Here is a 15,567-nt window from a genome sequence, read left to right on the forward strand (position 1 = left end):
TCCAGATGAACAGAATCAACCTTTTGGGATCAGCCAGCAATGCAGCATCATTGTTGTTCAGCTTCAGAGGTTTGCAGGAATGAACTGATGACCAGAAACAGCTGCAAAGTCCAAGAAAATACCAGCTGGAGTTCAGCTGCATTTGAAGAAGTCAAAGAAAAGTAAGGATGGCAAAGGGCGACGTTTTCTTCCAAAGAGCTGCAAACATGGTCGACGCCTCATTAGAAGAATCATCTGGACATTTGTGAGGAACTCTAACCAAGAAAGCAACGTCACACAGATCCAACAGACAGTTTCCATGACTGCAAGTGTTGAGTGGAAAAATGCTACATTGCATTATTGCATCCTCTCACCACAGGAGGCGCTGTTGGCACCACTGATTGCTGATCAGCTGTTCTCTGATGATCTGATTGATACTGTGAATAACGGGACTCACTGAACTCTGTGACACAGTGAAGATTACAGAGTTTAACTTCACCCTTTAAGACTGACCACAGAACCAAGTCCGCCAGAGCTTTTGTTATATTTTTACATGCTGTGGAGCCATTTGTGGGAGCATTTCAAGTTGCTATACATCAATACAACTGTTATAGCCCTAATTTTAATAATATGTATGCATTAAGTCCATAGTAACTACATAAACTGCAAAAAAACCCTCTGCTCATCCATCTCTGTGTGTATCAGGATACATTTGGTTCATAATACACAGAAAAATCAGAGTTATTACCTGTAATAAATGTGAAAGATTCCTGCAGTGATAACCAGGCAGGACTGAAACACATCCAAGCTGTCACCACGGTAACAGCACCGTCCATCCACAGGTGAGGGGAGGAGCAAAAAGAGGGACTTTGACCATTTTATACTAAAAACACTCAACTGTTTCTAATATGAAACAAATAAGCCCACATTAATGTGAGCGTTTATTAAATAATAATAATGATGATTTCCTCCTGATCTCATTTCCACAGCAGAGAAAACTGTGGTGTATATTGAGGTGGAGGGTGTGGTCTGTGGCTCAGGTGTAGAGTGAGGGTGGGGTGCACCACAGCAGCATGCTGGGACTGCTGAGGGTGGAGGAGGGAGTGATGATGACATCAGAGCTGCAGCACAGAGACCAGTGAACACACAGTCTGTTCATCTTTGCATAGATACAATATACAGCACAATATTGAATGACAGACACGCTGTGGGAGCTTCCACAGATACACTGACGTCAGCATCCAGAGTCCTCCTGCTGCTCCCCCCTCAGAGCCCCGTGATCAGCACCAACACATTCAGTTAGATGACAGAGTCCAGCTGCAGCTAGAATCAGCTCCCCTCTGTGAACAACAGCACAGCGTCAGTGTTTCACACTCAGTGAAAGGAGGAAACAGCAGAAGAACACCATGTGTGCTACGTTTCCCAGGACACACTACAAACTGCACAAATACAGAGCAGCACGTGGAAGGACCTGGAGCTGCATTTACAGAGCTGCAGACAGCGTGATGTCCTGTATGGACAGGTGGAAGGAACCAAGTCCTCAGCTGGAACACTCGTGTTTGTCCACAGACAGGAAACACAGCAGGAAACTTCCTCACAGAAGTGCAGCTCATGGATAACACACTTCCTGTCAGTCAGAATGAGGCTGCAGCCAAACACAGAAAGGTGTTTTTGTCCAGATGAGCCCAGAGAAGAAACACGAGTGTTCACAGACATCAGAAGCTCAGAGAGGTGAAACATGAGGTTGGAGTCCTCGTCAGCATCCAGAAGAGCTGCTGTGAAACCCTGAGTACTCATGACAGACTCTGATGGCACAAACACATCATGATTCAAACAGAAAGACAAACATGGAGCTCCTGATCCTCCTGCATGAGAACAAGCTGACATGAGCGCTGTGTCTGAGAGTGTCTCCCTGTCACAGTGACAATAACACAGCTGCTGCTCACAGTCATTAAACTGACCTGAGGTCAGCTGTGCTCCTTACATATGAACCATGTGACCTCACATCAGTGCTGTGGATGACTGTAGTCATAGAAGAGTAGAGCTGTAGCAGGTGGTGTGAGGAGGAGGTGGTGTATTCTAGTTAACGCAGTACTGAAACACTCCAGCAGAGGGCGCTGTTAAGTCCTTATTGTAACACAGTTACTGTGTGCAGTTAGACTTCATACATAATCTGCACTTATTTCCATCAGACATGCTGTCAGTAAATGATTGGTTTCTATTGATTCTACTTCCTGTTGACTCGTTTGATGACAGTGAAACAATCACAGCTGATTGTGTGATGATGTAAACTGTCACTGTTACATTCAGTGTGTGTGACATAATGTTAGTGCAGGCTGATAACAGCCTGGTTCTGTTAGAAACACATGAACGTGTCCATAGATCAGTGTGTGTTTAACATGAGAGCTTCAGCCCTGCTGATGTGTTAAATAAAGACATGCAGGAAAACTGATGAGACTCTGAAATAACTCTTTATATTTATAATGTAACTCTGCATCAAAAGAACAACAAAGGATCCCAGACAGGTTTCTGTGAACAAAGACCATTCTGATGTTTCTGTGTTTCTAACACTTTGACATTATTAGTAAACAGACTGCAGTGAGCAGCATTTATAAAGAGCTTCTATATAAAGATATGACAGCTGTTTGACAAGTTTATCACTCTGTGTTTGGACCTGATCAGTCCAGCTGTTTACTTGAAACATGTTCATTTACCTGTTCTGTTATATTCATGTTCTTGTCTCTGTTGAAAACACATTTTAATGTCCCTCAGATTTTTCTCCCAGATGAATAAATATAAAAATGACACAAACTGACTGCAGCTACTTTTTGTCCTTTCTGTCAAAAACCTTCATGTGACTCATGAGAGACACGTTTCAGCTGTTTGTGACAGATCAGAGGCCAACAAGTCATTTATAACACTTTCCATCATTGTTTAAAGTTCTCAGTGTTTCTGTGTTGCTGCGTATAGGATCTCCCAGCATCATCACTGTGCTGTCCAATCATTGTGTGCGAGGTTACCCTTATAGTGCGATGTGTGTTTGCACAAAGAGAAGCATGTGTGTCAAATATAAATAAGCACAGAACAGAAACAGCTGCTCGTTTCTTCTGTTTAGAGTCAAGTTAGTGTTTTGTGTCTTTGTTTGAGGCCTGATGTCGAGCAGAGGTGTGTGTAACTGCACTGCTCTGTTATATGTGTGAAGTGTGTGCTTCTCTTCAGCATCATCTTTGTCACTGCTGATTCCTTTGTGTCATCATGTGTTGAGAAGAGAGAACAGTTATAACGGAGGAGCAAAAGGAAGCCCTGAAATCTGCATCAACAAGGAAGTGTTGGCTCACCAGTGATCCCAGCAGAGCCACTGGTTTGGCTCCAGTTGTTCTAGATTCAATGATGTTGTTGCTACAGATACATGTCAGCATCTTTATTGAATTTAATATGAAGCAGAAATGGTGTCATTAGGAGAAGAAGAGGAGAACAAGTCCGGCGAGGAGGCAGCAGCTCTTAAAGATGAAACAGCAGCTCAGCCCTGAGCTCAGAGAGCTGCACATGAAAAAGCTCCTCAAGCAGATCCTGTCAGAGGTTTGTCATCAACAGGAGGAACTGTTCACATCATAGGATGAAGATGCTGTCAGCTGGATGAAGAAGGTTATTTAATGCAAACGTTCACACTGAAGTCAAATTGTTGTCGTGTTGAACAGATTCATGTACTGATCGTCTCCAGAATGTTAGAAGAGCTTCAATGAATCATTAGAAACAACTTACAGCTGCACAGCTGTGTCAAACACATCTGTGTGTCATTGTGGGATTGTTGTGTTTCTACATGTGACACACGTCTAAAACATGCACACAATCTGAACACAAACAGGGACTCATGTGTTCCCACAGCCAGATGCTGAGAGCCATTTCCTTGTAGTCCTGTGTCTACATACATGAACCATTAGATGTTATTGGAATGATTGTCAGCTCTGATAGTTTCATGTGTGTTTAGCTGGACGCTGTTTGATCCTCGACATGTTTAAAGGTGTCCAGTCCTGAGACACTGGGGCTGGAAACAGCTGTGATGTCATTGGACTGTCACACAGACAGAAGTGCATGAAGTGAGCAGCCGAGGAGCCGCTGATGTTTTGGATTCAACAGCATTTGAAAGGTCGACACAGACACGTTTGCACACAGAAAGCTGAATCTGTCATATGCCACAGTGAACTCACTGTTCAGTGTTTTTCAGGAAGCTTCTTAACTGCCTCTGCTGCCAAACAAGCAGCTGATGTCCTTGAGAAGAAGCTGAAGAAGTCTTCAACAACAAATACAGGAAGTGGACTTTCAAATACTAGATTCACTTTAGACTCACAGAGAAATGACTCAACCAGCTGTGTTTGACTCTATGAAAGGTCAGTGTGTGTCTGCACACAGACTGTTGTGTTGGACTGTTATTCAGTTGTCTGCTGAATGTTTTCAAATGTCTGCATCTCAGCTGTGATGAGGCTGGGGGTCATGGGAGGCCACCGTAGCAGCCTCTTCAACATCATGACATCATCATAAATGCTGCTGGACTGTCTGATGGGCTGACGGTGAAAAAGCCGTCGGGAAGGAAACAGAAGACATTTCAGAGGCTGCAGCAGATTTCTTTGATTCGGGGCCTTTTTCAGCTTTATTGGACAGAGCAGTGAAGATAAGTGACAGCAAAGCAGAGAGAAAGGGGGCGTGGCCCGGGTCAAAGCCAGGCCAGCTGCTCTCCACCTCGTGGTCACCTGCTCATCCTAGTGAGCTCCACCAGCAGCCCTTTCACACACTTTACACTGTCAAACACTGTGTGTGGACCTCAGCTAACAACAGGCTACATTTAAGTCTGGACTACATGCTTTTATATTGTTTTTATTCCATCAGCAGCTCAACATCATGAGCAGCTTTGACATAAAGACATCAAACTCAAGCTGACTTTAAACTACTTTTAATACAGGGGCTCAAAAACAACAACATCTTTATTATATATCAGGACACAAAGTCATTTCATCTCAAAGGGAAACAGCTTTATTTGGAATAACCAGCACTATCAACTGGTTTGGGATCTCCACCAGTTTCATGTCTTTGCAGCTTCTCCAACAAAGTTCCTGTAAAATCAGCATGTTTGTCTTTATTGGTTTGATAGTGATTGATTATTCAGTCCCAATCTGCTGTCATCTAAAGAACAAAATGATGTTTCTATGAGTCACAAAGCTCCAGATGTTGTCGGCTTCACAAAGAAAACAAAGAACTTAAACACAAAGTGTTTGGAGCCAAAATGTTCCCAAGCTGCTCTTTTTGAAATGGCAGAGGTACAGTGGTGTCTAACAGCACACTGTGGAAGGCAAACATGTTATTGTTGGATGAAACTTCATGAATCCTTTGTAGATTTGAGCTGTTGGAGCCTTTCTTTTCTCTTCAGGTGTACAGATGCTGAGGAGGCAGGTGAAGCAGGTGGAGCTGTTGTGATGCTGGCAGAGGGTGTGTCTTAGTAACTCTGTGAGGCAGAACTGGATCCAACATTGTGGATGTGTTGATGTTGGAGCCATTAAGAGTCTCTGGCCACACTGTAGGATTTCCCTTTGATCCACTGTGGGGGCATTTTGGAGTCTGTCAGTGAAACTCTTCATGTTTGTGTTTGACTCCAGTTTATAGAAACAGAGAAATGTGTCATGCTTTTGTTCGGCCTCCACAAATACACACATTTGTTCATTGGTTGGACTTTTTGGAAGGAGACACATTGAAAACCATGTTAATAAGATCTTGTTGTTTCCTGTGGATCCGACACAGAGAGTGGACTTCAGACAGAAAGCGTGGAAGAGATTTTAGAGGCCGTGTGTGGCAACAGGAAGTTTCTGTGTGTTTGCTGATCTTACATGTGGAAAACAACACGTGATGTTTGTGAAGTTCTACAATGATCATTGTTCTCACAGCATTTTGAGTGGGAACAGTTCAAACTGGGAGTAGTGGGAGTTATTTACTGATTGAAACAAGCTGAATGTTTCTGTGACGATGAAGATCAGCAGCTCAGCTGATCAATGAACTGACATCTATCAGTCGTTTCATGAGATGAAGTCATCAGCAGACATTTGTTCTGACTGTGTGATGAATGTCAGAAGGTCAGGGCTCTGCTTTAGTCACTGCTTGATGATCATTGGCTCATTGTTGAATCCAGGGCCCAGTCTGACCTCTGACCTTTGCTGCAGGTCTTCTGTGTTATCTCCACTTTCATGTCTGATCTTCTGCTGTATCGTCCAAAATAAACATCTGGATCATTTCCAACACTTCAGCAGATCTTTAGTTTGGGCAGTGCAGCACAGAATAACACATATTGTACTATACTGCCCACTTCCTGATCTTATTGGATCTGTGTGTGAGGTTGGTGAAGGAAACACATGTTTACTGAGTGAGTCGCTGCCATTAGGAACTAGTTTTTATATCACAGCCTGGAAATCACACAGGACCATTTCTGCAAGTGAAAAGTCGTCATTGGAGGAAAATCATTGTGTAGTTTGTGCGACTGAAGAATTGTCCCAACTACATGTGCTGCTGACCTTTGACCTTTCCTTTAGGTGCACAGAGGAGTCTGTGGGAACATCCAGAACTGAGGCATCTTGTGTACAAACGTGTTCAGACCAGATGTCAAATGATGTGAGATGTCATCCGTGAATGGATGCAACTGTGGATCGTTCCAATAAAATGAGGCAGTTTTGTAAGTACAAGCCCACTACAACCCATCATCAACATTTTAAATTACATTATACATCTTCACTGATATAAAGCACCACTATTTTAACCTGATTCACTTTTTCCACCCTAACAGTTCATTCCTCAAATCAAACAAGATATTTGACCCTAAAAAAATGCATCAACAAATAATTTTGTAATAAAATATTTATTCTTCAACTTTTACAAGTGAAATCAAACAAGTGTGTTTAAGAGTGAAACCAGAGTGGAAGCTGCTCATATAGAGTCCAACCCAGGCTAAAGTAAGCTGAGTAGAGCAGCACCATCAAAGTGTCGGCTCTCTGAACACGGTGCAAGATCGCCATCTGCAGGACTAAACTAGTTTTTCTCGCCCTCCTCGTCAACATCAAGATGATGTCATCGTACAGCAACTGATTCCCTGTCCGTCTGGAACAAAGCATTTACATTAAAAAAGACATTTACAGAAAATACAAACACCAACAACACATCTCATCATCACATGATATTTTATTATTTATTATATTATATATTTTTATTGTACCATCAACATCAACAAATACCAGCATATTTTCTTTGAGATTGAGTAGAGTGGACCTTTCCCTTGGTTCGCTTCCTGCTCGCAGCATCAGCTGACCTCTGACTTCCTGGTTAAGGTCTCTCAGCGTTGACTGGAATATCAAATCGGACTCACACCATGTTCTTGTAATGTGGTCATGTCTGTCCGCTGTTTGAAGAGCATCTCTGGCCTAAACACAATAGGAAGAACAACAACACGGCAAAAAAAAACAACACATTTCCATATTAGATGAAGGGCACCGTAACTGGAAATGGTAACATTCATCTGATGCTGCTTTGGATTTATCTTCTGTTTTAGACCAACTTTGATCACTTCGAGCCATCTTAAGTCCGTTTGTTCTTCTCACTCACTAACGTCTCGTATGATTTCAGATCCCTGCTGTTCCCCAGCTGCCCTGTAGGTTTGTGCTTTGACCTCCAGAGGGCGACAAATCAGCACAGACAGAGAGCTCCATTCAAACTTTGCTGCCATCAGGAATAATTCTTCAAATATAATCATCAGTGTTTGAGCAGTTATGATATCAGGGACAATCTAGACATGTGTGACAATACTGAACATGTCACATGACACACCTCAAACATCATGTGATCCACTCTCAGTCTGCACTTTCATTCATGACTTCAACAGGTTGAAATGAGCTTTGAAGAAACATTCAGTGAAATAAATCTTTCATGGATTCATGTGAGCAGCAGATGAACTTTACAAAGAATCAGTGGATTTATCTTCTGTTTTAGATCAACTTTGATCACTTCGAGCCATCTTAAGTCCGTTTGTTCTTCTCACTCACTAACGTCTCATATGATTTCAGATCCCTGCTGTTCCCCAGCTGCCCTGTAGGTGGCCTCAGTGTGTCTCACACCATTTACAGATGATTACAGGTCGTTTACAGTTCAAACAGGTCCAACATAAGAAATATGCAGAAAATATCCTGCTATAACAGTTTGGGTCAAAGTGCAGATGTTCCAGATGTTCTGAGTCTGTCTGTGTTTCATGTTAACATGTAGATGTTGGACCAAAGTGAAGCTTTTTGATGTGACAGCAGGAATGTGAAGTGTAACTCTGAGCTGTAGGAAATGAAACTAAACGGACTTTTTCTCCTTTATTTATAGGAAAGTGTAGGAGAGCAACAGATGAACAAGCGTTACTGTAACAGGAAACATCAGAGGACCTTTATGTTCATCATCATCACTGTTTCCTTGTTCTGTCACAAACACACAACACTTCCTGCTCTCTCTCTGATGGATCTGATTGGCTGTTTCATTCACAGGAGGTCAGGGCGTCACACAAACAGCTTTAACTGCACAACGACACACTTTAAATCATCTGCAGACAAACCTGTGTGTTTGATTTATGAAGAAATAATAAAGACGTGTGTGCAGCTGTCCATGAAGCAGCTTCTCACACAAACTCTGACACTTCAGCCACTTTAATTCCTAAAAAGCTGCGTAATAAAGAGCTGTGACTGCTATGAGCTGCTGATGATGACTGCATGAAGCTCTCAGCTGAAGCTTCTTTCATTTATTTTAATGTTAATGTCGCCTTTTTAAGTCTGTGTGAGGATTTTAATGACACACATTAAAGGAGCTTCTTTGATTAGAACCACATTCATGTTGATTTTCAGCCTGAAAAGATAAAAACTTTAATAATTCTGTTTATAATCATCAACCTGGAGACTAATGAAAAGTATAATAGTGAAAGAAAGCCTTTATTATTTGAGTAATGCCTGAATCTGCTCAGAGACGGAGACAACACAGAGGTGTTGATGACAGTTTGACATTAACTGAATTAAAAACAAAGTGCTCTTATTGTGAAAATCTGCCTCCTACTTCTTTAAATCATTTTTATGTATTTTTTAACATCACAGTGAAACATTGAGGCATTAATCTGACACAGTTTGATCAGCAGCTGTGTTTTCACTGACGTTTCACTTTGATTTGTTCAGACTGAGCAGAGAGGATCGGTTCTCTGTGTGCGCACTGCTGAGAAACACAAGCTCATTTCTGCTGTTTCATGAAAAGTGTTATGGAGGAACAAGAAGTTCAGCCTCTAAACTCTCAGCGTGAGGACTGAGTGAAGAGTTTCAGAGCAGAGAGTTTTGGCTCACAGCTTTTAGCGTCTACACAAAGAGACGATTACGCACTTGATCTGAGAACATCTCCACCTCCTACAAACAAACTCTCCTATGAGCAGCTGTCACAACCACAACAGGCAGAAGACTGGATTTCTTCAGGTCAGATTTACTGCAGTTTGCACTAAATTGTGTGTCACAGACTTTGTAGTTCACATTTGTGTGACTCGTTTAAATCTTCTCCTCCTGAAAGTGAAACTCTTACAAACACATCAGGCCACAACCTGCTGCAGGTTAATGATTGATCTAAAGGCAGCTGACCTTTGAGCAGGAACTTGTGGGTCTTTTATTGTGTTTAATGCTCACAGTGCTGAAGCCTGCCGACACACCCACATCATATTATTTGTTCTCAGGGTTGTTCGGCGTGGTGGAGTGGGAACAGAAACTTTCTGCAGGTTAATTATTGATCAAACTAAAGTCATATTAAGGAGCTACTGGCACGGAGTCAGAGCAGAGCTCAGAAATCTGAAATATATCAAAGTATATTAAAGTTAGAGTTTAGAGAACACTGTTTGGTTAGCTGCCTCAAAGGCAGATGACTCTCAATATCACAAGATCAGGTGAGATTTCAGACCAAGGGAAAATCACTGGGATTATCTGTGAAGAGGCAGAAAAGCATAGACCTCGTCTACCTTATAGACATTTTGAAAAGGTAAGAGTGAATCTGTCTTCATTCATCTACATGGAAACATAAAACCAAAAAACAAACCAATACAACAAAATCACTCCCAGTAGGGCTGGGCGATATAAACAATAAACGACAGAATCGATTAAATTTGGTCAACGATAGAGATTTTGACTATATCGCTTCTTCTGACCTTCTGACCAACTTTACACAAACATCACATTGGGCAGACATGTCAGAAAGGTAGGCTGATAGGAAAAAACAACGAAAATACACTACATGAGGTGGAGAAAAAAAACTCCACTCAGACTGAGCTCCTAGTGGGAGAACAGTTTGATAACAGAAAAAACACCTCAGCACAAAAGCACATGACTATCAATACACCATAGAAACACAAGACAAGCAACAGGGGCGGGTAAAGGGTAAGAGACAGCGCATCCGGTCCTGCAGCATCTGTGCTGGTCCAGTTGACTGCTATCTTCCCCGGTAGAGCACAAGCATCGAAGGCGTTGGAAAGGGAGGGGGATGAGTGTGTGCTTATCAGTGTAAGTGTGTGTGTGTGCGTGTCCATAGTTTAGCTGAGACAGTGTCCTTCGGCCTATCAGGCTAAGTAAACAGTCCTCCAACCAATCCAGGTGTCCTTATAGGATCCTTATAGTCCAGTATATCTAGAATTCATACATAAGCCACACTCTTGACTTTTGAGAAAATTAAAGGATTGTAAGTGTCCCTTATCGTGTGGAAAATACGATATACAGAAGAAAAGAATATATCGCGATATATATCGTTACCGCACATGCTTCAAATTATACCGCGATATGGATTTTAGGCCACATTGCCCAGCCCTAACTCCCAATTTATTTACAACATTTGAAACATACAGTGTAGCTCCGTCAAAACACTCCAAGGCCAAGTGAAAGTGCTGAGAGGGAAAAGATCATGATTAATGATTTATTTAAACTCATAACTGGGTGCAGCAGCTGAGCTTTGACCTGTGAGCTGCAGCTTAAGCTTCTTTTATGGTTCAGTGTTTAATGTGTAAACTGTTTATCACTGCAGAGACGCCTACAGGCTATCTACTGTTCAAAAGTGAATTGTTATACACAGTGTGGCAGCTGACCTTTGACCTGTGAGCTTCAGACTCTTTGCTGAGTGTTTAATGCTCATCTATTGAAGCCTGCAGACACACCCACACACCATCTGATTCGTTCTCAGGGTTGTTTTCTGTGTGTTGGAGTTGGAGCAGAAACCTGCTGCAGGTTAATTATTGATCAAATTAATATCACATAAGGTGCAGCAGCTGACTTTTGACCTGTGAGCTTCAGCCTCTTTGCTGGTGTGAAGTGTTTAATCTGACGCAGTCTGCAGACACAGAGGACTGCTGACGGAGAAGAAGCAGAGGATTTTCTCTGTTTCTACACAGACCTGGTCCAGACAGCAGAGAGCTGCAGAGTGAAGACGTTCATTGGAAGAAGCTGAGTAAGTTCAACGTCCTCTTTGAATCCTGGATCAGGAAGTGAATATTTGGTGTTTAAATAAGGTTTCTGTCTTTGACTCAGCCTGCTGTCACTTTGTTTCAGAGAGAAAAGGAGATTTTAGATTAACTGGTGTTCCTGCTGCTCTAGCATTAAAGCACAGTATAGGTGACTGCGCTGATGCCTGTTTATAATTTCACCAATGCTAATAAACTGTTGGCTAAATTTTCTTGTTTTCAGAGGTAAACAGAGGTGAGAGGAGCAGATAATAAGGATTAAATATTATGCTGAATAACTAAATTCTGCTAGTCCAGCTCTGAGGTCTTTACACTGGCTGCCTGTCCGTCAGAGGATAGACTTTAAAGTTCTGATGCTGGTCTATAAAGCTCTGAATGGTTTAGGACCAAAATACATCAGTGACCTCCTGACCCAGTATGAACCTTCCAGATCCCTCAGGTCATCTGGATCCGGTCTTTTATCAGTTCCCAGAGTCAGAACCAGACACGGAGAAGCTGCATTCAGCTTTTATGCTCCTTATATCTGGAACAAACTCCCAGAAAGCCTCAGATCAGCTGAAACACTCAGTTTATTTAAATCCAGGTTGAAGACTCACCTGTTCTCAGCTGCATTTGAATAAAGCACCAAATCCACACTTTAAGCTTAAATTTCAAAACTTACATTTAACTACTGATTTTATCTACTGTTCTGATCTGTTTTGATTTTATATACTGTTTTGTTTGTTTGTTTGTTTGTTTGTTAATTAGTTAGTTTGTTTGTTTGCTTGTTTTAATCAATTTTAAATCATGCTTTTTAATTGTTTTTGTTTCTAATGTCTCTGTAAAGCACTTTGAATCACCTTGTTGTTGAATTGTGCTATACAAATAAACTTGCCTTGCCTTGCCTTGCCTAGTCTGTGATGTAACTCCCAGCAGCATCACCTCATTTCTTTGACCTTTAACATGAGTTAGCTTAGCTAGCAGAGCAGCTATCTCTGCTGTCTGTCATGTGACCGAGTCAAGTGTGTGTAGTAGACTTGTTAGCATAGCTAGCAGGCTGACAGAGGCTAGCAAACTGTGTGAACACTTTGTAAGAGGTGAGCAGTAAAGAGAAGGATAAGGAGCTCCTCCAAATGCTGATAATGCACTTAACCTGAATTTACTGCTTGTTACATTATATGTGATGTTCAGTCAAAAACAATTACTTAAATTAACATTATTATTAGTAGTAGTATTAGTATTATTATTTGTTTATTATTCATAACATGGCTCCCTACTGTAGTGGTTTGAACAATTGACAATCTGTGGTTATTGTGTCCCTGCAAATTCAACAATGCGCCTCAATGGAAAGCATCAAACAAATATTTCAAGTCATTCGACCTACTGGTTGAATCACCGTAGCTCTGACAGTGAAGCACACTCGTTTTTATGGGTAGTCACCTTGTAAGTGCAAGCTTTAAACTCTCATGGATGAGTAAAACTCATTAGAAACACTGGCGAGCAGTAAGTGAATAACAGGTCTGACAGCAGCAGCAGGGACGATGCTGTCATAGTTTAACGTGGAGTCTGTTTGCACTCAAACAGTGAAGAGCAAAGAAAAGAACTTTAATGGTTCCGGGTCCTTTTGACCCAGTACTTTGCGTTTCTTGTGTTTTGGTTTATGTTCTGGTTCATTTACAGTCTTATTTATGCTGCTTTGAGTTTCTTATACTTCCTGTTTAGTTCCTTGATCATTAGATTCCCTCTGTGCCTCTGTGTGTGTCTGTGTTTGTGTCTGTGTGTGTCTGTGTGTGTCTGTGTTTGTGTTTGTGTCTGTGTGTCTCTGTGTGCCTCTGTGTGTGTCTGTGTGTGTGTCTGTGTGTGTCTGTGTGTGTGTCTGTGTGTCTGTGTGTCTCTGTGTGTGTCTCTGTGTCTCTGTGTGTGTCTGTGTCTCTGTGTGTCTCTGTGTGTGTTTGTGTTTGTGTGTGTTTGTGTGTGTTTGTGTGAGGCCTGGTGCTCCATTCTATATTTCCTCAGCCTGTCATGTCTCTCTTGTCTCCTCTTTCCCTCGCTCACTCTCGTCTGCCTTTCCTCCACTCCTCTGTCAAGCTCACGTGTCAGTGTTGTGTTCCTTTGTTTGCTGTTTTATTGTGAAAGTCTTGCATTCTTTGTTCAGTGTGTTTCATTTTTCCTGTGAAGGTTCTCAGTCATCCAGGTCATCGTAGTTTAAGGAGCTTGGAAAGAAAAGCATCTGGACTTCTGTAAGTTGCTTGAAGATGTTTCGCCGTTATATTTGGGTCCTACCCTGTCTGCATTATGCAGCTAGTTCAAGACCAACATTGTTCTAGTTTCCCAAACAGTAAATGTGTGCAGTTCTCTGCAAACTCAGCAGGAAGAATTAGTGTGTGTCAGTGAATGCATCGTGTGTGCTTCAGGCTCCATCTAGTGGACTGATAGCAGAGCAGCTGATGGCAGCTTCCTCTGCCTCACACTGCTGTCTGACTGCATCCAGCTGACACTGAGATGAAGCAGGAAAGAAGCAGCTGATATTTGGACAGCACACATGATGAAAGGAGGATTTCAGCTGATGTGCACATGAATGATTTGTGTTTCCTCTGCAGGTAGAAAGTGTGTGTGAGCTGAATTGAGCAGCATGGATCAGTGTGAGGACAGAGAGGAGGGAGTCCCTCCCTCTAAAAGCACTCTGTGTGGGGAACATGAGAGCCAGACCAAAGCTCAGAGGTGAGATGACCATCTCTAACTGTCCATGACTCTTCTCCATGTCACAGCTCAGCACTCACATCACTGCTCCATCATTATTCACAGGAACCAGCCTGGACCTCCACCCAGCTCTGTGTCCTTACAGAGTGACTGGTCTGAAGAGCGCTACATTGAATTTAAATCCCAGCCTGTGTCTGCTGCAGAGAGGTGAGCTGTTAGTAACATGAACTCTCTGATTTAAATGATTTGATGTTTCCTGGTTTCTAAAATGCATCTCTGTAGGAGAGCAGTGTCTCAAAGGACACTGCTCTCCTACAGAGATGGACACAAAGGACACACAGGCTCAGCTGTAACTGTCATTTCATCTGGTTTAAGACACATTTGGACACACAGTCGCGTCTCCATCCCGCTTTTATTAATGAACTTCCTGTTGCTTGCAGATGACAGGAACACAAAGTGTTTGTGCCACGTGATGCTGCACGAATTGTTTAAATGTCCATGATGGTTTTTCACAGGAACCAGCCTGGACCTCCACCCAGCTCTGTGTCCAATGAAAGTAACCGAGTCAAAGATGCCCTTAAGAGATTTGAGCAAAGACAGTCAGCTCAGAAAAGGTAAGCTAACACCAATAATATCAGCTGATATGTGATGAGAATTTAACTGAAGATTTACAACTTTTTTCAGGATCCATCAGAGACTCAAACCTGGACCCAGCTCTGTGTCCTTACAGAGTCACTGGTCTACAGATGGCTACATTGATTTTAAAGTCTCTGCTGCAGAGAGGTGAGCTGCTAGTAAGATGAACTCTCTGATTTAAATGATTTGATGTTTCCTGGTTTCTAAAATGCATCTCTGTAGCAGTAGTGTCTCCAAGAACACACAGGCTCAGCTGTAACTGTCATTTTATCTGGTTTAAGACACAATATTATTATACACACACAATTGGCTGTTTTTAACTATTTATTTTAATCACAGGTGTAAATTTCGACCTCACACATCTCGATCCTAAACTATGATAGAAACAGCTGCTAGCAGTGGGTAGTTTGACTTTAGCCTGGTGGCTAAGCTAACGGTAACAAGCGTGCCAGCTGTGCTCTGTGAGGATGAGACACTGCTCTAGAAAGCAAACAAAGGTTTGTGCAGCTCCTCTTCAGAAAAGTGTTCAGAGAGCATTAGACAAAGGCTCGTCGTGTGAGACAGGAACACAAAGTGATTGTGCCACGTGATGCTGCAGGATTTGTGTCCATGATGGTAACATCTCCTCGTCTAACTGCAAACACATGAGCGCTCCTAACGGCAGCTATCACAGCCACACAGGCAGACTGTGTCTCACTGTTGCATTCAGGGACATTTGTTTTCCTATAAAAAGCTGAACTCTA

General features: G+C 42.2%; 2 protein-coding genes across 2 annotated transcripts in view; one reads left to right on the forward strand and one right to left on the reverse strand.

Annotated features, from left to right (window-relative positions):
- The window catches only part of LOC309702177 (NACHT, LRR and PYD domains-containing protein 3-like), a 330,494-nt gene that overhangs the window by 24,080 nt on the left and 290,847 nt on the right, over positions 1-15,567 (forward strand). The window lies entirely within an intron of this gene.
- The window catches only part of LOC309702384 (uncharacterized protein), a 56,265-nt gene continuing 47,513 nt past the window's right edge, over positions 6,816-15,567 (reverse strand). Inside the window, exons 2-3 of the mRNA XM_082527099.1 lie at positions 7,248-7,433; positions 6,816-7,113 (exon numbers count right to left, since the gene is read on the reverse strand). Coding sequence (XP_082383225.1) covers positions 7,084-7,113; positions 7,248-7,433 — 216 coding nt within the window. The 3' untranslated portion in view covers positions 6,816-7,083. The remainder of the gene's footprint in view (positions 7,114-7,247; positions 7,434-15,567) is intronic.

This window comes from Aulonocara stuartgranti, assembly GCF_965226115.1.
Source record: "Aulonocara stuartgranti genome assembly, chromosome: 3".
Classification (NCBI taxonomy): domain Eukaryota; kingdom Metazoa; phylum Chordata; class Actinopteri; order Cichliformes; family Cichlidae; genus Aulonocara; species Aulonocara stuartgranti.